At 44.5% G+C, this 27581-nt stretch overlaps 2 protein-coding genes and 1 non-coding gene across 4 annotated transcripts; all 3 read right to left on the reverse strand.

The window, feature by feature from the left end:
- Positions 1–1210: 1210 nt before the first annotated feature.
- Ddx3x (DEAD-box helicase 3 X-linked) lies at positions 1211–15335 on the reverse strand. Of its 2 annotated transcripts, none has more exons than XM_055599522.1 (17): positions 15181–15335; positions 11318–11375; positions 10598–10645; positions 9300–9432; positions 8191–8349; positions 8012–8111; positions 7622–7757; positions 7200–7285; positions 6816–6914; positions 6544–6704; positions 6024–6168; positions 5601–5745; positions 5264–5445; positions 5051–5168; positions 4308–4461; positions 3951–4087; positions 1211–3784 (listed from the first exon to the last, which is right to left on the reverse strand). In XM_055599522.1, exons 1-17 carry the CDS (start codon positions 15223–15225, stop codon positions 3705–3707), a joined length of 1986 nt encoding a protein of 661 aa, XP_055455497.1. In that variant the 5' UTR covers positions 15226–15335; the 3' UTR covers positions 1211–3704. The 2 variants fall into 2 exon arrangements, with proteins under 2 accessions (XP_055455497.1, XP_055455496.1); XM_055599521.1 differs by having other exon boundaries at positions 3951–4090.
- Positions 12625–12768, reverse strand: LOC129671046 (small nucleolar RNA SNORA48). Its single transcript, XR_008719297.1, has one exon. It is a non-coding gene; the product is annotated as a small nucleolar RNA SNORA48 (small nucleolar RNA).
- Positions 15336–17634: 2299 nt separating the features above from the next.
- On the reverse strand, positions 17635–19125 carry LOC129670950 (serine/threonine-protein kinase N1-like). Its single transcript, XM_055599560.1, is given in 1 exon segment — positions 17635–19125. A coding segment is annotated over 1 exon segment (1491 nt).
- Positions 19126–27581: the final 8456 nt, after the last annotated feature.

The raw sequence follows: 27581 nt of genomic DNA on the forward strand, positions 1-27581 counted from the left end.
GCAGGAAGATGGTGACTGAAAAGATGAAAACGTCTCCATAGTAAACCACCTCTAGGCTCCAACTTGTTATGAAAAGTACATGGTAGGATAAGGAGGCTAAATTAGATGACCAGATAGGGGGAAAGTGAGATTAGTTATTGTTGCCACCAGCTTTGAAGAAATCTAAAATACTGTCATGTTGGCCAAAACTGCTGTCCACCATTACAGTAGTAATAGCATTGAACTGAGCACAGTATACAAAAAAAAAAAAAAAATACTAGAGCATGCACTCTGGCTAGCCTTGACTGAGGTAATTCTGTTATTAGAAGCCCATCAGAACAGACTAGTAAAAGCAAACCAGCTAAGTTTTCCTTCAATAGAAGTCGTTAGCGCTTCTTTAGGAAACATGAGCACGTGTTACACACCTTGGAAGCGCCTGCACAGCCCTTAATCCCAGCAAAGGCCTAGTCTATAGAGCTCCATGCCACGGATATAGAGAAACTCAAACCCTGGGAGAGGCTAGGTTACTACTCAAGACTAGTCACGGATTCCCAAACTGGTGTGGAGGGACCGCTGCACCACATCAACAAATACAAACCAATAGCACCGTTAAGTTTTCCCAAGGAACCCGCTACACCCAATCACCTAGCTTTACATGTAATTCTCACTTTACTTTTCAAACTACAAGTTCATCCTGCAAAAAACAATTGGCTTATTGGAGACTGAACTTGGGACAAAAATAAATCCGTAACCTAACAATACAGCCATTTGAAAGCATCCTGAGCAAGAAAATATGGCTCCCACATCCATACAGCTCAGGCTCCCAGCAACCGCAATATCAATAGCCTGGAAGAATTGGACTGAAATGGACCAAGTAGATACCTGGCATCACCTTTTACCCAACTTACACTTCAGCTGCCCCCACTATCAAGACTTCAAAAGACTCACGTTAAGATGCTAACAACCCTAGGCCATGAATCACAGCACTTGGGGGGGGGGGGCAGAGGCAGGCAAGTTCCAAGTCAGCCTGGTCTACGGAGATGTTGTAGCTCCTTTCAACATCTACTTACCACAACAATCCCATCGCATTGTATTCCGACACTGCTTTACCAAATGCACAGGGCAGTAAGAGGCGTTCGAAGAATGGACAATCAAATGACTCATGACAGTTCAGGCAAGAGCACAACTTTATTTTCACCTCTAAAAGTAAACCACAATTGACAACAAAGGAGACTGTGCAGTTCAACTTTTTATTTTAATAAAACCAGAATATGCACAGCACATGCAGTGCTAGCATCTAAACTAATACAATAAGCAACTACTAAAGCTACAGTGACTTGAGGGTCAATCTTTACATTCAGCAAGTTAAAAAACCCATTCTTATTTTTGAAACAACTGAAATATTGCTTGCCGATAAAACTTGCTCAAATGCTATTGCTGAATGTACAAGTCACTGGATATGCCAATACAACGAAGATAACCACATGTTTGAGGATTGCAATGTGCCAGACATTCACTGAAAAAAAAAATACAACTAAAACAAAACTCACACAACAAACATCTGAGAATCTGGACACTTTGTTATCAGTGTTTTGAAGTGTTTCATTATTATCTTAAGACAAGTGTATCAAAACCTTGGCATGATTTAGTTTCAAGTCGCCAATTTTGTTTTTACTAACATCAGAAAGTTATGGCTATACCGTCAATGCCGGGTCTGCTTGATTTTGATTTAAGAGTTTATTATGACTTAACATTAAAAGCTCACACTACCCCGAAATATATAATTTCACGCATACGGTGACATTCAACATTCAAGTGCCAGTGTTTTTGTACTGTCTTTTGGTCAAGTTTCTTTAAACTTTCAAAGAATCACTTTTAGGCTTACAAAAATAAATATTTGTCAAAATGTTCAATAAATATTACATAAAACTAGCAGCAAAAAGTATCTAGAAATCTGTCGTGTGCAAAGTTTTATTCCCAACTATCATTCCCATGGTCCCAAATAAATTTTAGAATCTAGTCCCATCCCTTTCCTAGACAAGCTGCGTTCAACAATCTCCAAGAGACAAAATAAGATTGGAAGTTTAAGGACACGCACACAAGACATATATATAAAATTCTCTGAATGTGCAATAAAAGAAGTACTTTGTAAAAAGTTATGGGCAAAATGTACAAGGGCCTAAACCTAGACTAATTGAAATAGCACCATAACAAATGACCTCAATACTGTCAAGTGCACCTACTTAATAAAAGTTTTAGAACAAGGCACAATACACTTGAAAATCTATTGCACTTTAGGAAATTTTTGCCGTCTTCCTATGCCACTATAAAAAGATTAAGCGTTTGATCACTGCATTCTGGTCAGAAAATTAGCCCAGAATTCCAAGTGGCATAGGCATTTTAGTGGTGGACAATGCTCATCTTTGGCCAGATTTAGCATAAACAGACTATCAATACAATGGAAACCTATGCAACTAAAACTGACTAAACTGCACTGTAGAGCAGAATTGACACCTTGTGCAGTTATGTACATATTTCCAACCTGTGTGATCTCAGATTTCGCTTTGTTACTCTTCTGGAGCCATTTTTTTTTTTTTTTTTACAAAGTCTATAGATAGTAAGCCAGTTTAACATCTCAACGCAGCTTGAACAGAGTAATGTGAATCAGCATTTAAAAGAAAGCCTGCTGCATAATTCTTCCTGTTCATTCCCTCTTGACCAAAAAACATCAACACTAGCATGCGTTATTAGACCAAAAATCATCCAGAGCCCTAGGTGAGGGCTGGTCATTGCTGTGGTCAGCCATTCTACCATTTCAATTTCTTTTATGGCAGGCATTTAAAAAGTCTAAGTAGATGAATTCTCCTAAAAACCTATTTCAAGTTATCAGACCTTTAAACTTTCCCTGTAATAACATGCCCACATTTGGCTAGCTCATCGTTAACAATCTGCCTAAACATTGAAAGAGGAATTGCTGTATTTACTTGCATTAACTTTGAGAACAGTGCTTTGAATGTATGCATGTGTTCATACATCACCTCATCATGACTGGAATGGCTTGTTTAAAGACTATTATCAGGTTCTAAATACCTATCCAGGATAGAGTGAGCAAATCAGAACTTTAACTTAATACGTTTTGCCACATTAGAAACTAATTCCATTAATATGCTTCAAGACGTTTGTTGTCTCCCCCAATCTGCAAGTATCAAAAGCCCTAATGCAGGCTACCACTTCAGTTTTTCCCTTATTTGTGGATGAATCGATGATTCCTGTTAAGTTGTATCACACCTGTGTGCCAAGGTTTGATTTTAGCCCAAGTTCAGTAAATTTATTTTGTCAACAAACAATTGGTATCTTGAGCATTACTGCGCCAACAGGACATGAAAATAAAAAGTTGTCTAAAGTTAAAGGCACAGTACATTAACAAACAAATGATCCTCAGTCACAAAATTAGAAATGCAGTTTGGGATAGGGGTAGGCGGGAGGGCAGTTAATCCAAACTACAGCAATGGAGTCTTCAAACCACCTTCCGAACAGGGCTGCTGATTGTTCCTTTCATCTTTTACTTGTGACCTTGAGCTCCCTTAAAAAAAAAAAATTTCAGTGGAGAATCACAGCTGGTAATGTACTGCGAGTTCTTGAAGCTACACAAGGTATAGTCTGGCTAAGTTACATGTGGTTTCCATATTAGCTTGTTTGGCAGGGTGGCTGGCTGCAAAGCAGGCTCAGTTACCCCACCAGTCAACCCCCTGGGAGTTATAATTGCCTCCATAGCCATCACTGTTGTAAAAGCCTCCATAGCCACCTGGTGAGAGATTGAAAGAAAAAAAAAAAAAAAGAAATTAGTTAAGTCATCCATCGTTAGCAACAGTCTCTTCCTGCAAAGGTTCTGAAAAGCCATCTAGAGCACTCCTTGACCCTGAGCGGTCTTATTCGTGTTTAAGATAATGAGGCTTAAAACAAATGACTACCTCCACCAAATCCTCTGCTGCTGCCATGGCCGCCTCCACCACTGCGACTGCTGCTGGTGCGGCTGCTACTGAAGCTGGAGCTGCTGGCACCACTGCTTTGGCGATAGTCTCTGGCACCAAACCCTCCACTGAACCGACTGCTGCGAGGGGAAGGAAAATAGTCAACCCAACGTGCTAATGATCGACTTCTAGCTTCCTCATTCATAAACTCTCCACCCAGCCGTACTCACCCCAACAGTATTTCCCAAGACTGAAATATTAAGAGGCCAACACTAACCTCTTGGTCAATTTAAAACCGATACCAGGAGATAAAAGTCTACGTCATGCCCCTCGTTACGCACCATGCATACACCTCACCTCTTAGAACGCCCGCGACTGCTACCCTTGTAGTGGTGCTCAAAAGCCATGTTTTCTAGCCAAGATGGCACTTCTTGTTTTGCCTCGACAAGAAGATCCAGTAAATCCTTAGTAATATTTGCATTTCTCTCATTAAAGAATGAGGTGGCAAGACCTAAAACATTTCAAATAAAAAAACAAAAACACCACACATAAACAAAGCTCTTCCAGAAAAGTAGCTTACCGTTTTTGTTTTTTTTTGTTTTTTTTTTTGGGGGGGGGGAGTTACTTGAGACAGGGTTTCGCTGTGTAGCCTTGGCTGTCCTGGACTCACTTTGTAGACCAGGCTGGCCTGGAACTCAGAGAACCACCTTGCCTCTCTGCCCCCAAGTGCTGAGATTACAGGTGTGCACCACCATGCCCAGCTTCCATTCTTACTTTTCCCATCAGTCTATTAAAAAAACATTACTATCAGCTATAACCAATAAATCCTAACTGCATTGTTTGAAAATAGGAATAACATTTGTGATACTATAAAGCTCAAGGCAGGTGTGTGTGGTCATTAAAACACCTTTCATCCAGCACTCTGGAGACAGATAGGCAGATTTCTATTGAGCTCAATACCAGCCTGGTCTACGTAGTTTCTAGCTCAAGAAAAAAAAAAAAAAAAAAAAAAAAAAAACTATAAACTATAAAGTTCTTTTCTGTGCACATCACAAAACAAAACAAAACAAAACCCAGATACCTGATAACTAAGCACTTACCAAGGTTTCCCACACGCCCTGTACGACCAATGCGATGCACGTATTCTTCAATATCACTAGGCAGGTCAAAATTAATAACATGTTTCACATTTGAGATATCCAGTCCTCTTGCTGCTACCTGAAATACAACTTTTGTTACATATGGCCCACTAAAAGCAAGTATTTGGATACAATAACCTTGAGAATAAAAGGTAAACACAGCACTATACATACTGCTGTAGCCACTAGAATTGGGCTTTTTCCTGAGCGGAACTGGTGAAGGGCTTCTTCCCTATCTCTCTGTGAACGGTCTCCATGGATACTAGTACAAGCATATCCTTCATGATACAAGAAATCCTCCAGCGAATCTGCGCCCTTTTTGGTCTCCACAAATACCAGGGTCAGTGAATCCTTGCCTGAATTTGAAAATAAGGTGTTTATCACTATTAGGAAATACTTATAGACAATTAAAACGAACACGACAATGTTTTGAGCAGGGAGGAAAATAATAGTGATACAAATTCTCATTACATAAGCCATCACACAGAGCTAGAACTGCTTATCATTTTACCTGTTGCATTTAGGAGGTCAAGCAGAAATGACCGTTTGTCTATTTCCTCCACCCAAACCACTTTTTGTGTAATGTTCTCTGACGTAGACCCAACTCTTCCGACAGCCAGAAAAATGTACTCATCCAGGAAATCACGGGCCAGCATCTGAAGAAAAAGCCATGTGTAGTAAGTGCGGATTTAAAAACAAACAAACAAAAGGGTATAACTTAAAAAACTCAGTTCTCCTTTCTCCATCATGTGGGTTCCAGGGACTGAATTCAGGCAGCAAGCAATCTGACTCTGCACCATCCCTCACTATTTTTGGTTAGGGGTGGTAGCACATTCCTTTAATCCTAGCACCTGGAGGGTCAGAAGGAAGGCTGATCTCCATTGAAAAAAGGCAATCTTGATTGTGAAGTTAAGTGAAAATTGCCTAACAGTACCTGTATTTCCTTAGGGAAAGTAGCACTGAACATCATAGTGTGGCGGACACCCTTTGGAGGCATGGTATCTTGTTCAACTATTCTGCGAATCTGAGGTTCAAATCCCATATCTAACATCCGGTCAGCTTCATCTAACACCAAGTACCTATCAGGAAAAACATTTATAGTTAAGATTTTGAGACGAAATCAAGGCTTTGCCTGCTAATGAAATGGTATGATCATCAATGTAGTTAATTAATGCTTAGCACTGTATCTAATGTCGTCACGCAGAAAAGTTTTTTTTGCTAAGGTTAAATCACCAAGACCACAGAGCCAACTAGCTTACTGTTTAAAATTAACTTCTTAAACTTCTACACAGCCGTACGTGGCACAAACAGGCCAGCCCTGAAACTGGTGACTAGCCTCCACTAAAATGTGAGCTGACTTTTCAACACTGACTGCAATTATGATAAACTGACTTTGTGTGAACCACATCTCTCTCAACATTTCATATATTTAGACAATGCTAACAAACACATACTTGCAGAAGTCTAATCCAATCTTTCCTCTCTCCATCATGTCCACTAGACGTCCTGGAGTTGCCACCAACAAGTGGCATCCGCGTTCTAAGTCTCGAATCTGTTGACCAATTTCAGCACCACCATAAACCACGCAAGGACGAACTCTAGATCGGTATGAGAACTGTAAGCAAAGAAACTCCCATCAAATTCAGTGTCAAGATTTGTACATGGCCACGAACATGCTTTGTTAAAATCAACAGGAAAGCTCTGAGGTCCTGAAGTGCATGCTTACCTTTCTGGCTTCCTCATAGATCTGCACTGCCAATTCTCGTGTTGGTGCCAGTACCAAGGAGATTGGGTATTGCTTGCGACGCCCATATCTCCCATTTTCCTAAGAAATAGAAACTTGTTAATCTGCATACTAAATTACCACTCAATCTATAAAAGTTTAAAATTTAGAAAAGTTCATTTCCTTTTGCAATTTATATATTATACCATAAAATTTCATTAGACTAGTCTAAGCACCATTTGGAATGCTCCCAATAGCTTCCTACAGGATTCACAATGACTGGACTTTAGAAAGAAACACTGTAATAAGCATACAGCTCACTGACAGAACACTTGCTTAGCATACAAAAACCTCCTAAGCCCCAATCTCAGCATTGGGGGAAATTACCTTCATGGCTCTCAGAGCCTCTCCCGGGCCATCAGCATAAATCTGACTCAAGATGGGCAAGAGAAATGCTGCAGTTTTTCCAGAGCCTGTTAAGAGGAAGTATGTTCATTGGTTGACCGCAATAAGACCCTTCTTACTACTTCTGAATCAACACTGTATCTAATTAGTAGTTTTACTTTATGCCCCAAATCCCAAAAATTTCATATAACCTCTTCAGCTGACTAAAACAAGAGCCAACATTTAGGAACAAGCTATTTTGAAATAAGGATTTACAGAATACAGCCGTAACTATCATCTACGGCTTCTTTAACAATAGAACTGAGTACTGACAAAAGTTCATGACTCATAAACCCACAAATATCTATTATCTCCTTTTTTTAGTAGGAAAAAAAGTGACAGTTATTCCAATCAAATGAACCTACCTGTCTGGGCACAGGCCATCAAGTCCCTCTTCTCTTTGATAATAGGAATAGCATGCTTCTGCACTGGAGTTGGACGAGTGTAACGGGTAAGCTCAATGTTTCCCATAATAATTTCTCCCATCTCAACATCACTGAACTGTCAAATTCAATGGCATCGAATTAGGAGAGATGTTATCCTGAGGCCACTGTTATATATATATACTAATACATGAATGACAACAGCAAAATTTTAACATAAAACTAAGTTGGGTTTTTACATTTGACCCATTTCCTATTCCAAGGAGTGAATTACTTAATGATTAACTATACTCAACCAATGTCTCCCTTTCTACAAACTCTAATGTATGGCTAGTTATATTTCTCTGTAGCTTAAATAGAACAAGAACTTACACTTTCTATGTGTGGAGGACAGTTGTTGCCTGTTGCTTCAACTGGAATGTCATCGTATTTCTCAAAGTTAATCCCAGTATTGCCTCCAGAAAAGAGTTCCCTGAAATAGATATTGGTAAGTTCCCATGCAATACCAGTGAGAAAGACCTCACCACAAGTAGCACATTTCAAAAACTTACTGTTCCAAGCGTTCACTTGGCGGGAGTGGTTTTGACCAGTCATCCTCATCTGATTTGTCACACCAGCGACTATTTCCACCTCTTTCAAATTTGCCAAAGCCACTTCTATCTCCACGACTGCCGATTCCATCATAGTCTCCCCGGCCACGATCATCAAACCTTGAGCATCACCAAGTAATAAATCAGAATCTTAACCATCACCAGACCACCCCAGAAAACTGCCTCAGAAGAACTGGTAAGCTACACGATTTCAACAGTTCAATTCTGTCTTGTTCTTATGGATACATAAGGCTAACCAGCAGATCCTACCATCTAAAATCACTATTTCCTTTATTTCTGAACTCATACAGCCCAGCCTTGCAACATATTCTATCATTAAGAATCAAAGCTTTAAAAAAAATTAAATTGGCATATAGTCCATGCCTTTAAAGTGTTTGTCAAAGTATATATTTAATAGTAAAGAAAAAAAGAGAATAGCACCCCCAAACATTGTTCAGGTTATCCTATGAAGCCATTTAAGAGAAAATCCATGTGTGACAGCTTTTTAATAAATGTCTTAGAAAAAAAATCCTTACCTGAATAAAGATGTTTTAGTTTGCCAAAAATCTGGACACAGGAGACTAACCACAGCTATTAGGCACATGAGGTCAGTACGCCACACTTATGTAATCAAAAATATAAGGTGTTTATTTTGCCATAAGAGTCCACAAAGAGCTCAAGCAAATTCAGCCATTCATTACATGAAATTACTTTCAAAATAGTTAATATAAAACTAGAGAAATAGAAAAACTGACTTCATAGTTCTTTTGTTGTTGCTTTGAGACAGGGTTTCTCTGTGTAGCCCTGGCTGTCCTAGAACTCAGTCTGTAGACCAGGCTGGCTCAAATTCATAGAAATCCACCTGCCTCTACCTCCCAAGTGCTGGGATCAAAGGCGTGCGCCACCACTGCAGTTTCATCTAATTTCTATGTAATAGGTTCAATCTTACAGCTTAGAAACTGTAGTAAAGTTAAGCAGACATAATGCCTGACATCTACTTTTATCCCGATATATTCAGGGCAAAGATTTCCTAAATTACTATTGTAACCATGTAAACTGATTTCATTTACCTTCCCCTTGATCCACTTCCACGATCGCTGAAGAAACTAGACTTCCCTCTTGAATCACCGCGGGATCCAAAACTGCTGTATGCATCCTTATCCTTACTAGAACTCCATCCTGAACTGTCTTTGTCGTAGAATCCTAAAAATAAAAAAACAAACCCACCACAAACTCTTAAGCATCCTATTAATACATGGTCTTAATTTTTCTGAATTTGATAGCCTCTGGCTCTTTTATCTCTCTACTGTCAAAAACCAATGTAAATATTCTAATGGTACCAAAAGATAACTAAGACATAACCAGTTATACCTAAAATCGCCAATTCTCCCCGCTAGAAAATACTGTTATAGCAGACCTTGCAATGAGAGGCTAACGACATGACATTCTGAATGAATACCATCTCTAAGATGTCAACAACTTTGCCTCTAACGAGATGATTATGGCACTATCTTCTGTCACGTAATATGTTTTAACTTCCACTCACTTTGCAGGTGTCAATGAACTGACACAGAAACAGCCAAAGTTTTCAACTGGCACGTCAAATTTATTTGGTTCAGTGTTTTTCCAGTTCCAATAGCAAAAGTCGAAGAACAATGCCTTCTACATGTGCGTCACATGTCACATGGTATCACTTTAATGGCTTACCTACAGTATCCTTGACATTTATTCTTGAAATGTAACGATACCAAGAATTTTCAAACACCAAACTCCTCTATGGGCTCCCCAATGACAGTTATATTTACGACACTAGGGTTAAACTAGCTTCAATGACATTTTATTAGGCAGGGACATTTACAAGTTACTTTCCTTCTTCCTTTGTCCCTACCATTACCCAGCCGTGTGTGTCGCTAGCAAGCAAGAATTTAATTGCTTCCCCAGATCTCTTTCTTCCGGTTGTAAAATTTAAGATCCTGACCCTCATGTCACTCCAAATTCACTGGACTGTGCCTGGTATTTTAACTTATCTTGTGGTAAGTCCATTATTTTGTCATATATGTTAAGACAAAAACAAATTATTTCCACGTAGTTTGTACTACACAGCATGGTGATGGCCTATTTTTTCAAATTAAAACCAAAACTAAAATGTAACTAATCATAATGGATTAAGAGACTCATAAATCACACAAAAGCCATGACACTGAAGACAGTTTTCCATGGTGTAATATCAGTTAAGGTTTTCTAAAGTTCCAGGAGTTTAAAAAAATCAATCCTGGTAGAAATGTATAGGTTTTCCAAGTTGCTTTGTTTTCCCTAGGCTCTAATTTCTAAATGAATCAGATTTACCAAATTGATATTAAGGACTCACCTTTAGTTGCTTCTCTGTTCCTTAAATGAGGAGGGATATAGCGCCCTTCTAAAAGAACATAAAAAGTAATAAACATGCCAAGTACCTTCACTGTACAGCTCTTCATCAAGATCACTACTAAAAAAATAAACCCTTTGAACTTTAAAGGGTTAGTGAGAAAGATCTGACTTTAAGCTAAGCACATATGCCTGTAATCCTAGCTAAGGCAGGGCAGGAAAATCATCACCAGCCAGCCTAGGCCACATGCACTTTGTCTTCAAAACGAAGAAAAAAAAAAATAGGCAACTCTAAGCCTAGTAGTTAGTGCATGCCTTTAATCCCAGCCGAGGCAGGGGTGAATACAGCCTGGTCTACAGACTACCTGGACAGCCATGGCTATACAGAGAGACCCTGTCTCAAAACAAGGAGGGCTTATATAACTTAATTCTCTTTGTACTTTTGGATTAAATATTTGAAAGATTTGTCAGGAATGATGGGACAAAGAGTTTGAGCCAGGGCACCCAACTAAAAATATTCTTTTCTGCGGTGACAGAGATGGAACAAAGGGCCTTGCATATGCCATTTAAGGGACTTGATCGCAGACCTACATGCCCAGCCTTTCTACCTTCTAGCCAGTGAAAGCATAGTGTAACAGTGTCTGTTCAATTTTTAAACATTCAAAGGAGTACTAAGATACCAAGTTCTGAGAGTCAATATATTCATAAAGTGTGTTTTACTTACTGCTTGCTGTACTTCCTCCAGTCTGATTATCTGATGAGTTCAGGTCAAGGCCAGCAAACTAGAAGAAAATCATATTGATTTTAGTTTCAATGCTGAAGGAAATACAATAAAGGAAAAACTCCATTTTCTGGTCTCACATTCTAACAGCTGCCCCACCAAACCCACACAGTTAATGTGACCAAGAACAGAGTAGAGACTACAGAGCTCTAAAGAAAACGCAAAGTAGTCCCACTATAAATACCACTGAAAGTAAGTTACAAAATCAAACAGGAACTGGATCCAAATTCAATTCCACCTTTCATGTTTGTTCTGTAAACATTTTTCATAGTAAGAGCTCCTTATCTGACAAAATACAACTTAGCTATGCTGAATTTCGAAAATGTAGCCAGGCATGGCGGTGTGCCACTGTAATCCCAGTACTCAGGTGGCTAAAACGCTCTTATCAAGATCACCTACATGGTACTCAACAACTCCAGTTCCAGGAGACCCACTGCTCTCTTCTGGCCTAAGGCAGGCATATATATTAAATAAAACTTTTTTTTTTTCAAGACAGGGTTTCTCTGTGTTAACAGCCCTGGCTTATCTTGGAACTCTGTCGACCAGCCTGACCTCAACAGAGATCCACCTCCCTCTGCCTCCTCGAGAGCTGGGATTAAAGGCAGGCTTCAAGTCTGAGGTCAGGGTAGCCAACAAAACTGTTTTAAACATGAAGTAGGTGCTCAAGAGCTCAGTTCAGTTGGTAGAGTGCTCATTCACATTGATGGATGAAGCCCCCCCCCCAAGGTTTAATCACTAGTATCATGTAAACCAAGTTTGAGGATTCATGGCTATAGTCCCAGTGTTAAGAGAAGTGGAGGCAGATGGATCATGAGCTCAAGGCCATTCTCAGTAATATAGCAACTTCCGGGCTAGTCTGGGCTACATCAGACCCTGTCTAAAAAACAAAAACCACACATTAAATAGGTGTAGGATTCATTTTAATCCTTTTTGACAATGTTTCTAAATACCACCACATTTGTATTTGGTAATATTTTAAGCCTAAAAGCACACATAATGACAGAATTGAAACTATTGTTTAGTTCCTTTATTCTAAAATAACACAAATATATTAAATTGGGACAACACTACATAAAACAATTTTAGCAATACACACCACTTTGCACTATGTAGTAAAACTAAAGTAATTCCTATTCTCCTATTTAACTGTAAATTCACAGAACTAGTCATGAATTGCCTTTGAGGTTCTTACTAAAGAACATTTTTAGTGACGTCAGCCTAAGTCTACCCATGTAACCTTTTATTTTTCCATATGTGCCCTAGGCATGAAACAGCTTTGGCCACCAAGCCAGGCATCAAGCTAGGATGAACAGAGGACTACCATCTGCTCTGCCCCTGACGGATATAAGAACAACACCACCAACAAGGTGTCTCTTTGCCCATTGTCAGGGGGTTACCTAGCTCCTTAATACTGGGAACTCACAGGTTTTAAAGATTCTACAAAAACACTACACGCTATCTTCATGTTTTTAATGTTCTTAAGAATTGTGCCTGCTACAGTGCTGGGGGGAGGGGGGAGGAGGGAGGAGGAAGGGATGAGGTGGGCTGCATTCGCCTTTGCTAGATGCAAACTCACTACCATAATCCTGGCTGGTCTTGAATTCAAAGAGTTCATCCAGCCTCTGCTGGGTCCCGCAGATCAAACTTAAGGTAGGTTAGGGACAGTAGCTGGCGCCTTCACCCGCTGAGTCCTAATGTAATCTGCTTTGGAATATAAACCCCCAAAAAGCCAGGAAAAAAAATAGAACTGCTACATTTTTACGAATGTGATCTTAGGCTTTTTCTTTTTAAATGAGCTTTGATGTTTTGCCCCCATGTGTCTGCGTGAGGGTGTAGGTTCCCCTGGAACTGGAGCTACAGGCAGGTGTGTTCTGCCATGTAGGTGCTGGGGAACTGAACCCCATCCTCTGAAGAGCAGCTAATGCTCTTAAACGCTGAGCCATCTCTCTAGCCCTAGCTCTAGTTTTGTTTTTAAATATATCATCTGGCATCAATATAAGCACCAACAAAGTTGTCATAGGGGCTGTTGATATTCATTACAAGCGAAGACTTGAACCACTCGGAATTCCTAAATTTTTGGAGTTAAATCCATTACAAACTTATGAAAGGCCCTTGGAAATATAATGAATCTCCAATATACTCCAATAACTACCATTTAGAATAGCCGGGCGTAGTGGCGCACGCCTTTAATCCCAGCACCCATGGAGGCAGAGGCAGGTTGGGAGTTCGAGGGAGTCCACGACAGCCAAGGCCACCCAGAGAAACTCGAAAAACAAAAACTCGTTGAGACGGAAGATATTAAAGCTGGGAAGAAGAGCTGCCCTTCACAGCAGGCAGTGTTACTTTTCTTTTGACCCTAGGCAACACTAACGGTACAATGTGTTAGAAAATTTATTGTGTGTGTGTGTGGGGGGTCATTGACCAAGAGGCCAGGCAGGAGGATAGCCAGGCAGGAGGATAGCGCATCCTCATCTCTGCCTCCAGACCCAGAAACGCAATCTCGATTAAAAGAACAGAAGACACCAGGCCCGATCCATCTCCCTAGTTTTTACTGCAAGGGCGCGTTGCCAGGCTCTTGGGCATCCCGCCTCTAGATGATCCCAGAAGAGGCCGTCCCTCGAAAGGCCCGCGGTCCTCACCTGGGCCCAGGAAAAAGGTCGGTGCCTGTGCCGGGCTCCGGGTGCTGCAGCTGTTTCCTGGAGCCGAAGGCTGAGCAAGGGCCGCGCCGCCGGGTGGCTGGCGTCACCACCAAGGCCGGCGCAATTGCGCACGCAGCGGCCCCGGCCTCCCCACCCCCACCTCCCCCCCCCCCCGCGCCCGCCCGCCCGCCCGCCCGCCCGCCCAATCCGCCCTGAAATTTCTGCGTCACAAAACTTTCCACTCGGGAATCGCGGCCTCCCTAGCCTCGGCGCACCGGGGCCTGCGGTGGCGAAGGAACCCGGGGTTCACATGCACCGGAGCTCGCTGGCGCGCAGGCCGTCGGGGGGAGGGTGGGATGCGGGGGGGAGGAGGAGGAGGTGATGGGGGGTGATGGCGGGGGGAAAGGGAGAGAAACACGCCGCACCGCTGGTCTGCGCCACACAAAGGAGGCCGCCGCCATTAGCCCGCGCAGGGGCCGGGGACCCCCGAGCAGCGCCCCCCTCCCGCATCCCGGAGCCACGCAGCCGCTCGGCGAGCCCGACGGCGGCCACGGCCTCCGGGCTTGGAGACCATTTGCACGGGAGCCCTGGGGCCCCGAAAGCCCCCCCCAGAAACCCGGGGGCCGAAACCATCCCCCCCAACATACAAGATACACACACACACACACACACACACCCGCCAGGCGCGCAATCCCCTCCCCCCCCCCACCCTGCGGGTCACTAATCAACTAGGGTGCGCGCGCGTGCGCCCGTAAGAGCGCGCCCCCTCCCCCTCCGCTCGCCTGCGTGCTCTCTCTCTCCCTCTCTCTCCCCCTCTACCTCTGTTTCTGTCCCTTTCTCGCGCTCTCTGTCTCACACTCACACACACACACACACACAAGCCGCCATTGTACTCGTGCCGGGGGACAATACCGCGGACTGAACCGAGCTGCGGGAATAACCTGCATTAGCGACAATCCCCACCCCCCCCGCCACCACCACCACTCCGTAAAGCATCCAGTTCCTCCAGAGCCCCTGGATCCTGACACCCGCCGACGCTCAATAGACCTCGGGGAAAACGGGAAGGAAAAAAAAAAAAAAAACAGAACTTAAGAGCTGCGCCACAAGGCGGGCCAGGTTGGGGGTGGGGGGGGAGAAGAGTTGCAACCAGCGACCGCTGCGGCTCACCTGCTGGTCCAGCCCGAGCGCATTTTCCACTGCCACATGACTCATCCCTGAAGAGTACCGAGAACTCGGGAGTCTTCCGCTGCTGAGCAAGTGCCGGGTTCACCGCAAAGCCTCTCTCACGGGAGAACTGCGGCTTTGAAGCGCACCGCGCGGCCGCGCCTCTTATATACCGACTGGGAGGGCCGCTACGTCAGCACGTAAGACGCATGGCCCTCCTCTTTTTCTAGGCGATTGTCCACTGCCGTTAGGATCTCTGCCCCCGGCTACGGTGCGCTCCTCCTATTCTTCTCGTGACATTTCCCGACTCAGTCCCATCACCGTCCCCCCCTTTGTTGCCCCTCCCTAGAGGCCCCCCCCCCCGCATTAAATGCTGTCCTGGTTCTCTCGGTTTGGGTTTTTCCTGTTCTCCGCTGAGACCCTAATCTTAGTGTTTCCTCCAGATCTCGCGAGAAATCGTGTCTGCCTGTCCTTTCTGGCAATGAAGCCCCGATATTTAAACTAGGCGCATTTGCTGTTTCCTAAGGTCCCAGTTTTCATTTTTCTTTATTTGCACTCTTTCTTTCCCCTCCGTACTCCCTCCCCCCCCCCCCCCCGGGACTCGGAGATGATGTAGAGGTCTTTGTCTGGCCAGTGCATAACAATCAAATGAGGGCCGGGGAAGGAGGAGGGTGATGGGTCACGTGACCGTGGGTGTCCAGCGCGGTGGCCATTTTGTGAAGAAGGGAAATTGGCTTGAGCAGTGCTGGGAATGGGAGGGAGGGACGAGAACACTACGGGGTTGAGGGGGGGGGGAGAAGAGAGGAGCGAGGAAGGGTGGAAGGAGCCAGAGTCAGAAAGGGGAAAGACGAAAGGCTGGGCGGTTGACCCAGGTCGTCCTGAACAGGTAGTGGAAGGGACGTGCCGGTCGCTGGAGACCTCCGCGCGCTGTTGCCTAGGTAGCGGGTACGCCACCCACACCTCCTGCTATGGAGGAACAATGAGGCTAGCTCATGCGAATCTAGATCCGGCAATGTGGGATCCTCCCGGGACTCCGAGCCTCCGCCGCTGTGTGTGAAACAGCCCGGGCTCCTGTATCCTTCCGCGCGGCACTCGTTGCACCGGGCCGGTGACTGGGCGAGCACAGCGAGGGACCCCGAAGGTTTCTTCTAAGAACTCTTCCGAGGCTACCCAGGAGGCTACGGCGTGGGGACTGGGACACAAAACTGTGCCTGCTGGAGAAGCTAGGGTGGCTTTACCCGATGGAGGTAACGCGCCTCGGACCACTACGGTGGGCAGGAAGTATCAAGAAGAACGCGTCTGTCGTCAGACGGGGCGCTTTTTGGTGGTCCTACTGGGCCGACCCCCCCCCCCAAGTTCCTGCTTCAAAAAACGAATACCCTTAAGCAACAGAGCCGAAAGAATAATACAATGAGCCCTCTGCTTTCAGGCAATGGCAACACATACAGGTTACCTAAAAGCTAATCCCTTCGGACCCTCCGCTTAACAAATAAAACGAAAGACTACACACACACATACACATCCCGCCACAAACACACACACACACACACACACACACACCCCACCAGGAGCCTTCTGCTGCCAGAATTCAAATTAACGAGTTCTCGTCAAATAATTTACAACGCAGCTCTTTTTACTTTTCCGGCTTTTTAAGTTGAAAGGGAACTTCTAAACAGATAAGGAAATAATAAAAACGATCCCCAGGCAAGTTCCTTCTCGGCTTTTGTTCTCAATTTTTCTCAGCTGTAAGAGTCCACTAGACAACTTACAACAAATATTTTGTTTTGTTTCTTGGTAACCAGTGAATTTATTGGGTTTGTTTGGAGGAGCCGTAACTATGTTTTAAGACCCTTTTAAAACATAATAAAGTAACAAGTCAAGGATAATACAGCAAAGTTGATTACTGTTTCGAAAGGCAGGAAACTATACTAAGTATTTTTGACACCCCCTGTAACCGTACTGAAATAACAAACCATAGCTAATACAACTGAATTTTTTTTTCCGTTTCAAAAAGCATGACCTAACTGTAATACTCAAACCGAATGAATGCAATAAATAACATCATTAAAGCAGTAGTCATTAAAGTGGTGGTGCTCGCTATTTATCCTAGCACTGAGAGACAGGCTAATCTCTAAGTTCGAGGCCAGTGTGGTTTACAGAGGGAGTCCAGACAGCCAGGGCTACGAAAGGAAGAAAACACGCTTAACACCAACATTTTGAGACATTCTTTTCTTAGGGGAGGGGAGGACGGATGGAGGTGAGGAGGGGAGTGGAGGATGAGTGGGGTGGAGGAGGGGAGTGGAGGACGGATGAGTGGAGGAGGGGAGGGGAGGGGAGGAAGAGAGGAAGGGGAAACAATGCAATTAAAACATAGTCGGGGATGTTCTGCCCAAGTCTCCCAGGCCCAATGGCCTTTTTAAAAACCAAGAAGTCTTGGTGGAGACAGGGGCCTGGGGGCTAGTAGCCTTCTGCGACGAAATCGAAATCTCGGAAAGCCGCCTGCTCCGCAGCAGTGAGGGGCAGCACATCTCGGGGTGGGCTCAGCATGGGGGCCTCGGCGGTGAACTCCACATCGAAGTTGCTGACATCTGTGCGCCCGGACAACCTAGGCACAAAGGGTGGGGCCAGGCGACGGGCCAGCAGGTCGTCCCAGGCGAGGGTCTTGAAGAAGGGTTGTTTCTTCACATCTTCAGCGCCATGCTCGGAAGACCCCAACCTCTGGTCTGGGTTTCTCCGCAGCAGCTTTCTCATGATGCGGGTGGCCTCCACCGACAGGGAGCTGGGGTAGCGAATCTTATCGTGGACGATGCTGTCAAACACTTCTTCTTCTTCATCGCCAGGGAACGGGCACTCTCCGACCAGCATCTCATAGAGCAATACGCCCAGTGCCCACCAGTCCACCGATCTTGTATAAGATGTTTCGGTCAGCACTTCCGGTGCCAGGAACTCGGGGGTTCCGCAGAACGTGCTGGTCCGGTCGCCATGGCCCATCCCTTCCTTGCAGAGGCCGAAATCGGTTATCTTGACGTAGCCTTCGGTGTCGAGGAGCAAATTGTCTAATTTGAGATCGCGGTAGATGATGTTTTGCTCGTGAAGGAACTGGAGCCCCAGCACCACGCAGCCGGAATAGAAGATGGCCCGCGGCTGTGAGAACACATTGCTGTGGATGTGCAGCATGAGGTCTCCGCCGGCCGAGTACTCCATCACGAAGCAGACGTGTTCTGGTGTCTGAAAACAGCCAAAGAGTTTCACCAGGAAGGGATGTCCTGCCTTGGTGACGGCCGCCAAAACCCGCTTCTCACTCATCAGGTTCTTGACTTTGTCTCCGGCGAGGATGTCACCCTTCTTCAGGGCCTTGATGGCATAGAGTTTCCCACTGGCGCGAAATTCAGACAACAGTACCTTGCCAAAGTGACCCCGGCCTAGCACTGCCCAGAACTTGAAGTCGTCAAGCCTCAAGGGCGATTTCTTCTGGGGGCTACATAGGCTAGGGCCTGGGGTCACCTGGCTGGCTGTAGGTAGCTGTAGAGGGGCGATGGGTCTCCGGGTTGGAGAAATCAGGCTACTAGAGGTGGAAGGCAGCCCCGATAGGCTCTTCAGAGATAAGCTATCCGAGTTCGCACGGAGATTCAGTTTCTTCATGGCTGAATCTCCGGAGTACGGTATCTCAGAGCCAGAGATGTGTTGGGTCTGAAGGTAACGCCGGTTGGGTACGTCATTAAGGATGAGTCTCCAGGGCAACCGTACCCAAGTTACGGCATCAACATTCATGGCGCCCTAAAATGTCTTCCCTCGCTGCTTGGGGAAGACATTTTTTTCTGCCTTTGGAGCATAGGCATAGCTCAATGATGGGGTTATAAAACATGACCTCACCACCAGGCAGCCCTGAGGTTCCACGTCCAGTTGCACCTTACCCCTCTCGTTGTCCAAGAAGTCTCCCAACTTCATTCAGTACTAAGGCCCTAATGACTCAGGGCCTTGAGCCCCCTCCTTCCTGACACTCCCTCCTTCCGCAGGCCTTTTCCTCTATCCAGAACCTCCACTCTTTCTACCCCTTTGCTGATGCAAGGGTGATAAACTGCTTCCTGCTGTCCCTGAGGTTTATATGCACATAAGAACATCACAGGATAGGGATGGAGAGATGGCTCAGAAGTTAGGAGCATGGGCTGCTATGCTGGAGGTCCTGAGTTCGATTCCCAGCACCCACACAGTGGCCAACTACCATTTCTAACATCAACTAGTATTCTTTCTTGGTGTGCAGGCACAGCACTGTATACATGAAAATAAATGAATCTTTTTTAAAAAAAAGAATTTAACAGAAAAGAGAACAAAAACCAAACTCAGTGGGTCACGCCTATAATCCCCGGAGGCAGGCGGATCCCTGTGAGTTCAAGGCCAGCCTGGTCTACAACGAGAGTCCAGGATGGCCAAGGCTACACAGAGAAGCCCTGTCTCAAAAAAGAAAAAGAAAAAGACACTAGTGAAGGCATTTAAGAAGAAACTTGCTGGCAATGGTACTGTAATTTACCACTTAGAATATGGAAAAGTAATTCAGCTTTGGGGTGACCAGCACAAGAACAAGACTGGGCTGCTAAGAATAAGCAGCTGACCCCCTGCTCAGAAGTAGCCCATAGGCAGCTCAGTCTCCATGTGGGTCATGGAGTAAGAGGAGCAAAAGTCAGGGGAGTCTGTCATGAACTCCATGGCCTGCTCTTTGATCATTTGCCCCTGGCAATGCAGCCTTACAAAGCCACAGAGGAAGAGGGTCCAGGCAGTCCTGAAGAGACTTGATAAACTAGGGTCAGATGGTCAGGGAGGACAGCTTCCCCTCTCAGCAGACTAGGGGAAGGAGATGGGGGGAGGAGATGAGGGAGGGGGCTCTAATCAGGATATAAAATTAATAAATTGTAAAAACTTTTAAAAATAAAAGTAAAAAAGAACAATTAGCTGAAGATTCATGGGTTTTAAGTGTTTGTGTCTCTGAAGCTAAAGTGAGGATTTCCTTGCAATGAGTAGAATTTCTCTTTCTTTTTTTTAAAAGATGTATTTATTTATTATGTATACAGTATTCTGCCTGCATGCATGCCTGAAGGGCAGATCTCATTCTAGAAGGTTGTGAGCCATCATGGGGTTGCTGGAAATTTAACTCAGGACCTCTGGAAGAGCAACCAGTATTCTTAACCTTTGAGCCATCTCTCCAGCCCTCTCTTCTCTTTCTTGTCACAAGTTTTCAAACCTCACAGCTTGTATAATATAACCATTTGGGGCCCACTTTTAACTTGGACTACTGTAACTCCTTCATGCAATAAACTGAAAAGAGAAAAAAAAAACTTACATACTAAGTGTCAGAGAGAGCCAGTCAGTCCTGTGGTGGTGCAAGCCTGTGAACCCAACACTCAGGGAGGCAGAAGCAGGCAGATCTCTGTGAGTTCCAGGCCAGCCGGGACAATAAAGCAAGTTCAAGACAGCCAAAGCTACACAGAGAAACCCTATCTCAGAAAAAAAAAAAGAAAAGAAAGAAATGATAAGGGGCAGAGAGATGGATGAAGTAGGTTTAGGACAAGTCTTCCATTCCCATCACATAGGTCAGGTAGTTCACAGCCCTTGCAGTTCCAGCTCCAGTATATGTGATGCTTTCTGGCCTCCTGGGCACCCACCGTCTCTTGCACCTACTCCCACACCCCCACAGGAATAGACATGCATAGAATTTGGTTTAAGTCACATATTAAAATATGGAAATTGGGGGGCCGTGCTGGAGAGATGGCGCTGAGGTTAAGAGAACTGGATGCGCTTGCAGAGAACCTGGGTTTGTTTCAACATTCATAAATCCAGTTCCAGGGGATCCACTGCTGGGTTTTTTGTTTGTTTGTTTTTTGTTTTGTTTTGTTTTGATTCGATTTTTGTTTTTTGGTGTTTTGTTTTTTTTTGGCCTACTTAGACAACAGGCACGTATGTAGTAGGCATATGTACATGCAGGCAAAACACTCATAATTTATATTTAGTTGAAAGCAGATTGTAGTGGCACACGCCTTTAATCACACCTCTCAGGAGGCAGAGGCAAGGAGATCTCTGTGAGTTCAAGGCCAACCAAGTCCACATAGTGAGACCAGGAATCAAATAAATAAATAAATAAATAAATAAATAAATAAATAAATAAAGTAAAATATATAAATCTGGGACTGGAGAGATGACTCAAGCAGTCAAGAGCACTTCTTGCTCATGCAGAGGACCCAAGCTGTGATCCCAGAACCCACATCCTGCTGCTCACAGCTGCATCTCACTTAATTCACGGGGGATTCGGTACTTTCTTCTGGCTTCCGAGGGTACTGCAAGCATGTAATAGATGTACAGACAAGGAGGCACACACACATATACAAATAAAAATTAAATGTGTACATTCTCCCCTTTAGCTACTGTGCAGCTACACATGCAAACTAGAGAAGTATTGTTGCTTCCACAACTGAAGTGCCATGAATACCAGCGGCCTCCTTTTCTCAAATAGGGTAGTATTGGAAACAAAACAGCACCATCTTCCTTTGATTAATGACAGCAGCTACATTTGAAAACAATTTGCTGTCTATGGAAAGAACCCTTAGATGATGATGAAGTTTTTCATCTACATGGATAGCCAGTGGAACAATTCTCTCTGGCCTGGGACTGTTTAGCCTGCATTGGCACCACTGTCCAGTAGCCCTCACTAGTGGTTTTGTCACCCCCAAATACACACACTCCCATTGTGCCCCTTTGAAGACCGTTAATTATGCTTAGTGATCCCTATGGCTCCTGTGGTGGTTTCAGTGAAAATGACCCCCACAGGCTCACGTTTGAATACTTGCTCTCATCTGTTTCTGGCATCATGCTTTTGCTCTGTCATCATATACTCAAAACGTCTAAAAGCATTAAGCCCGATTAAATGCTTTATCCTGGTCATGGTATTTTATCACTGCAACAAAAAAAGTAACTACAATGGATCCCTTTCTGCTATGAGAGTTGAGGATTCAGAAGCACGTCAGTGAGATATGTTCTTGGTTCAGATTCCTTTCCATGTAAATCTAGACAAGTAGAAGGCCACTATCCAAAAGCTGTAAATTGGAGAGTTTGCTCAGGTTACCTGTGATGTGACATAGTGAGATTAACTGAAAATCTGCTTCTTGGCTTTGTTTTACTTATGTAGAATATATGTACAGGGTGCTGTCATGGGAATCCCTGCCCCCATGAAAATGTACAGCCGTTTCCTATTTTCCGAAAGCCTTCGCTCCTAGGAATACTTCGTTCAAACTGCTAGGGTGTTTTGTTAATAAGTTATTGTTAGAGTATCAAATGTATAGGAAAAGGGGAGGTGGAGAAATGGCTTTCGTGGTTTAAGGTATGTGCTGTTCTTGCAAAGGAACCAAGTTAGATTTCCAGGGCCCTGGAGGCCCACAGCCTCCTGTAACTGTAGCCCCAGGGGATGTGATGCCCTGTTTTGGCCTCCTTAGGCACTCACACACATGTGCACATAGATCTACATGCACACGTGAATAAATAAAAGTATTTTTAAATGTACAAGTAAATGTACATTTACTTGTATTTACTTCCGACGTATTTACTTGGAAAAGGAATGGTGTTCAGGTAGGCAGCAGCTAAATGAGCCCCCTTTCCCTGCTCTAAATGACTGTTCCATTGAGGAGCAATTTATAGATGTTACTGTCATTTAGCTGTCTTAGTGGTCCACAGCTGCAGAGACACTATGACCACGGCGGCTTTTATGAAAAGCCAGCATTTAACTGGGGGCTTGCCTGCAATTGCAGAGGCTTGGTCTGTTATCAGCACGGTGGGGAGCTTGGCGGCGCACAGGCAGGCATGGTCCTGGAGAAGTAGCTGAGAGTTAGTCTATATTGTGATCTGACGGCAGCAGGGAGAGAACTGGGCTTGGTGTGGGCTTTTGAAACCTCAAAGCCCACCTCCAGGGACACACTTCCTCCAACAAGGCCACACCTCCTAATTCTTCTAATCCTAGCAAAGAATTCTACTCCCTGGTCTATGGGGGCCCCCTAAGCCTATGGCCCCCTAAGCCTATGGGGGCCATTCTTATTCAAACCACCACAGTAAGCTAAAAAAAAAAAAGGGGGGAGAGGGGGTCAGAAATTACTGAAACCAGACTTTCTTTCCTACTCACTTTCCTGCCTTCACAGGCATTTTAGGTTCACAGCCTTTATTTTTATTTGTTTATTTAATTTTATTTGCTGTGCATTAGTGTGAAGGTGTCAGATCCCTTGGAATTGGGGTTACAGACCATTGTAAGCTGCCATGTAGGTGCTGGGAATTGAACCTGGGTCCTTTAAGGAAGAACAGATAGTGCTTCTAACCACTGAGCCATCTCTCCAGCCCCTAACAGCCTTTATTAAAGCAGACATACTATCTGCATCAAGCCCCAGAAACCCTGACCCAGATGGTATGCTGGGAAGGAGGGAGGAGAACAAACCTGGGAGCTTCAGTCATAGAACTAGCCATGAGCTCCCTGTTCTGGGACTTACAAGCTGTGAGGAAGGGCAACTCATCTGAACTCTCAATGCTTTGGGAAAATCACCATGGAGTTGGAATAAAAGCAGTTTATAGGGGCCTGGAAAGATGGCTCAACAGTCAAGAGTTCTCACTAGTCTTCCCAAGGAACCGAGTTTGGTTCCTAGCACTCACACTGATGACTTACAATCACCTGTAACTCCTGTTAAAGGGGATCAAATGCCCTCTTATGAACTCTGCAGGTGCACGCACACACACACACACACACACACTTAGTACACAATCACATGGGAACACACATATACACATCGATAGACACAGAAATGAATAGTTTCAAAAAGCAGTTTCTACCTCCAGGAATGGTTGGGATTCAAGGCATCGCACAGGAAAGGAGTCAAAGCGTGGTCCAGGGTAGCCCTAGGAATACCTCCCTGTGATTGGCTTCCCATCACCTCAACCTCTGCAATAGAATGGGTTGATGTGGGCAGCACACACAGCCTAGCCGTTAAAACTCCGATGTCATACTGCACGGCACGGCCAGTCTTTGTGAATGGTCACATACACACACACACACACACAGAGGCATGCATGCCCACGCCCACGAGTGTACACACACACACACACACACACACACACACACAGACAGAGGCTGGAACTCCCTGCAACACAACGCCTGGACCTAAGCTTTTCTTTGCCCGAAACGTTCTCTATACCAAGCTGCCCTTGAACTCAGAGATCTGCTTGCCTCTGTCTCCTGGGATTAAAGTCATGCAGTCAGAGTAGCCATGCTGCTGTATTACAATTTCTCAGCAGATAGAAGGGCTTACTATTCAGGGCTGACCCCAGTTTTTTTTTTTTTCCCCATGAGAATGTCAAATTTTTCAAGACAGGCTAGAAATCCACATTTCCTTTACTTACTTACTTATTCACTCACTTACTTACTTTTACAAAATGGTGTGTGTGTGTGTGTGTGTGTGTGTGTGTGTGTGTGTATTTATTCCGAGAGATGAAACCCACAGCCTACCCATGCTATGCAAGAACACCCCCAGCACAGTGTCATTTTTATTTTAGATTTGTTTTTATATGTACATGTGTTTGCCTAATGTATGTATATGCATCCTAGGCATGCTTGCACATGCTTCATGCCCACAGAAGCCGGAAGAGTATGTTGAACTTGTCCTGGGATTGGAGTCACACAGAGATGGGAGCTACCCTATGAACCCCACCATCTGGACACAGGTCCTCCGGAAGGGCAACACATGCTCTTAACTGCCGAGCCATCTCTCTTTAAACCCTCCAGCTGACATTTTTTTTAAAAATTATTATTACATTAAAGAATGGACTGGAGAGATGGCTTAGTGATTAGAGCAGAAAACCCATATTCAATTCCCAACACCACACAGCAGCTAACATCCGGCTGTAACTCCAGCTGTAGGGGATCCAACACCCTCTCCTGACCTCTGAGGTCACTGCAAGCATGTGGTGCACAGACATGCATACAGGCAAGACCCCCCCTACACATAACAATAAATCTCCAAGACAAATTTCGGAATTGGACACATTTGTTTATTTGGGGCAACGGTTCGGTGTACAACACGGAAGTCAGAGGACAGCTTATGGGAACTGGTTGTCTCCTTAAACAATGTGAGTCCTGGGGATCAGTCTCAGGCCATCAGGCTTTGCCTCTGCCTCCATAGTGCTGATATCACAGGAGTGTGCCACCACCTCATCAAAGCTTTCTTTAAAAAAAAAAAAAACTTATTTATTTATACATATGAGCACTCTATTTGCATAACAGAAGAGAGCATCAGATTCCACTAGAGATGCTCATGAGCCACCATGTGGGTGCTGGGAATTGAACTCAAGACCTCTGGAAGAGGGAATAGTGGTCTTAACTGCTGAGCCATCTCTCCAGCCCCCACATCAGAACTTTTAACTGTTAGCAGCTAATCATGAATATTTCAAAGCACTGTGTGTGTCCAGAAGGCTTCAGGACATCTAGTACTATTCCTGTCTTTCAGATCCAGTTGATGGGCACGTGAGTGTTTGTGTGTTTTTTCCTTATGTTCCAAAGACCTATCTATTAGTTAATATTCTGTTGTGAGGAGACACCATGACCATGGTCACGCTTATAAAAGAAAGCGCTTCATTGGGGCTCGTTTACAATTTCAAAGGATTAGTTCATTATCTTCACGGTGGGAGCATGGTGGCATGCAGGCAGACACATCAAGTTGTAAAGTTGAGGGTTCTACATCTAGACCCACAGGCACCAGGAAGAGAGAAACTCTAGGCTTGGAATGGGCTCTCTGAAGCCTCAAAGCCCAACCCAGTGACACACTTCCTCCACAAGACCGTGCCTCCTCCAACAAGGCCACACCTCCTAATCTTTTCAAATACAGCCACTCCCTGATGACCAAGCATTCAAAGAGTACGAGCGAGCTTACGTGTCATTCCTCTTCAAATGGCCGCAGTCTCCTTTCACGTGCAGTCAACGTTGAACTGAAAAATCTTTAAACCCTTTATGAGCTCAGGTCTACTTTACGGTTCTTGCGAAATAAACGAAAACTTGTGGCTGTACATTTTACACTTTCCGTTGAAGAAGAATTAGGTTAGTTAAGTGTTACTTTGTGCTAAAATAGAAAAAGCCGGCAATGCTCTTTCTCCTACAAGAATTGTTTTATGAAAGAGGAAATGCTGCAGCTCACCAACTGTCTCCCACCCTTTCTTCGATGACTGTTTTCGGTCTATCTCACGCTACCTTTTACACAGCTTAACCTTGAATAGAATGAGAAATGTCACTTATTGCGGGAACTACATTCATCCTTTCAAACATGTATGTTCCACTCTAAAGTTGTCATCATCTATGTGCAATAGTATGCCTGTTAGGAGCTTAATCCCTAGAGTCATAATGTTAATGATATTTGAAGACGAGGCCTTGTTGAGGTCTCAAAGGTGGGCGGGGCCTCCGTTGACGGCACGGTGGCTTCATAAGAGAACTAGCACATTTGTTCTATTGCAGCAGGGGATGCCTCTACCATTTTACCATGCAGCAGAAGGCCCAGCAGATCCCAGCACCTTGCCCTTCGACCTCCCAGACTCTACAGCTGTGAGAGTCAACCTACTTTTCTATTGTTTATGAATTACCCAGTTACAGGTATTTTGGTAGAGCAACACAAAACCGTTTGTATTAGGGCATGATTTGTACCTAAGAGAGATCTAGAAATGTTGGCACCATGGAAACATAGTAGCCTCTGTTTCTAAAGTGGTTACATGTGCACACACACACACACACACACACACACACACACACACAGACATAATTTGAAAATGAGACCTCATGTAGCCAGGCTCAGCTTAAACTCCTGCTTGTCCTGCCTCCGCCTCCCACATGCTGGAGTTACAGGCATGCCATCACATTTGCCCTCTACTATCTCTTGGATGACTCAACCACAATTCACTTGCAGTCTAACGCAGGTTATTTCACAATTCTGTGCCTCGGTTTTAATTTATAATATAAAAGGTATACATGGCAGGACATACCTGTAATTCCCAGCTCTCAAGGTGTTGATACTAGAATACTGGAAGTCCAAAGTCGGTCCCACCTAGATGGTGAGATTCCATTTTGAAAACAAAACAAAAAACAGATGTACTAGCACTGAGATGACAGAGGCAGGACAATTAGGAGCTCAAGATCAGCCTTGGACACATACTGAGTTCCAGACAAGTCTAAACTGCATGGGTCCATGTCTTAGACAAAACAAAACATTAGCTGGGCATAGTAGTGTACACCTTTAATCCCAGCATTCAGGAAATAGAAGCAGGGACATCTCTGTGAATTTGAGGCTAGCTTGGTCTATCTATAGAGTGAGTTCCAGAACAGCCAGTGCTGCACAGTGAGACCC

This window comes from Psammomys obesus, unplaced genomic scaffold, assembly GCF_907164565.1.
Source record: "Psammomys obesus unplaced genomic scaffold, mPsaObe1.curated_primary_1811, whole genome shotgun sequence".
NCBI lineage: Eukaryota > Metazoa > Chordata > Mammalia > Rodentia > Muridae > Psammomys > Psammomys obesus.

Coding starts and splice junctions, on each gene's coding strand:
- Ddx3x (XM_055599521.1), bottom strand. CDS start 15,225: ATGAGTCATGTGGCAGTGGAAAATGCGCTCGGGCTGGACCAGCAG. Junction 6,915..7,199: donor AGGCTCTGAGAGCCATGAAG/GTAATTTCCCCC, acceptor TCTATTTCTTAG/GAAAATGGGAGATATGGGCG. Junction 5,169..5,263: donor CAATTCTAGTGGCTACAGCA/GTATGTATAGTG, acceptor GTTGTATTTCAG/GTAGCAGCAAGAGGACTGGA.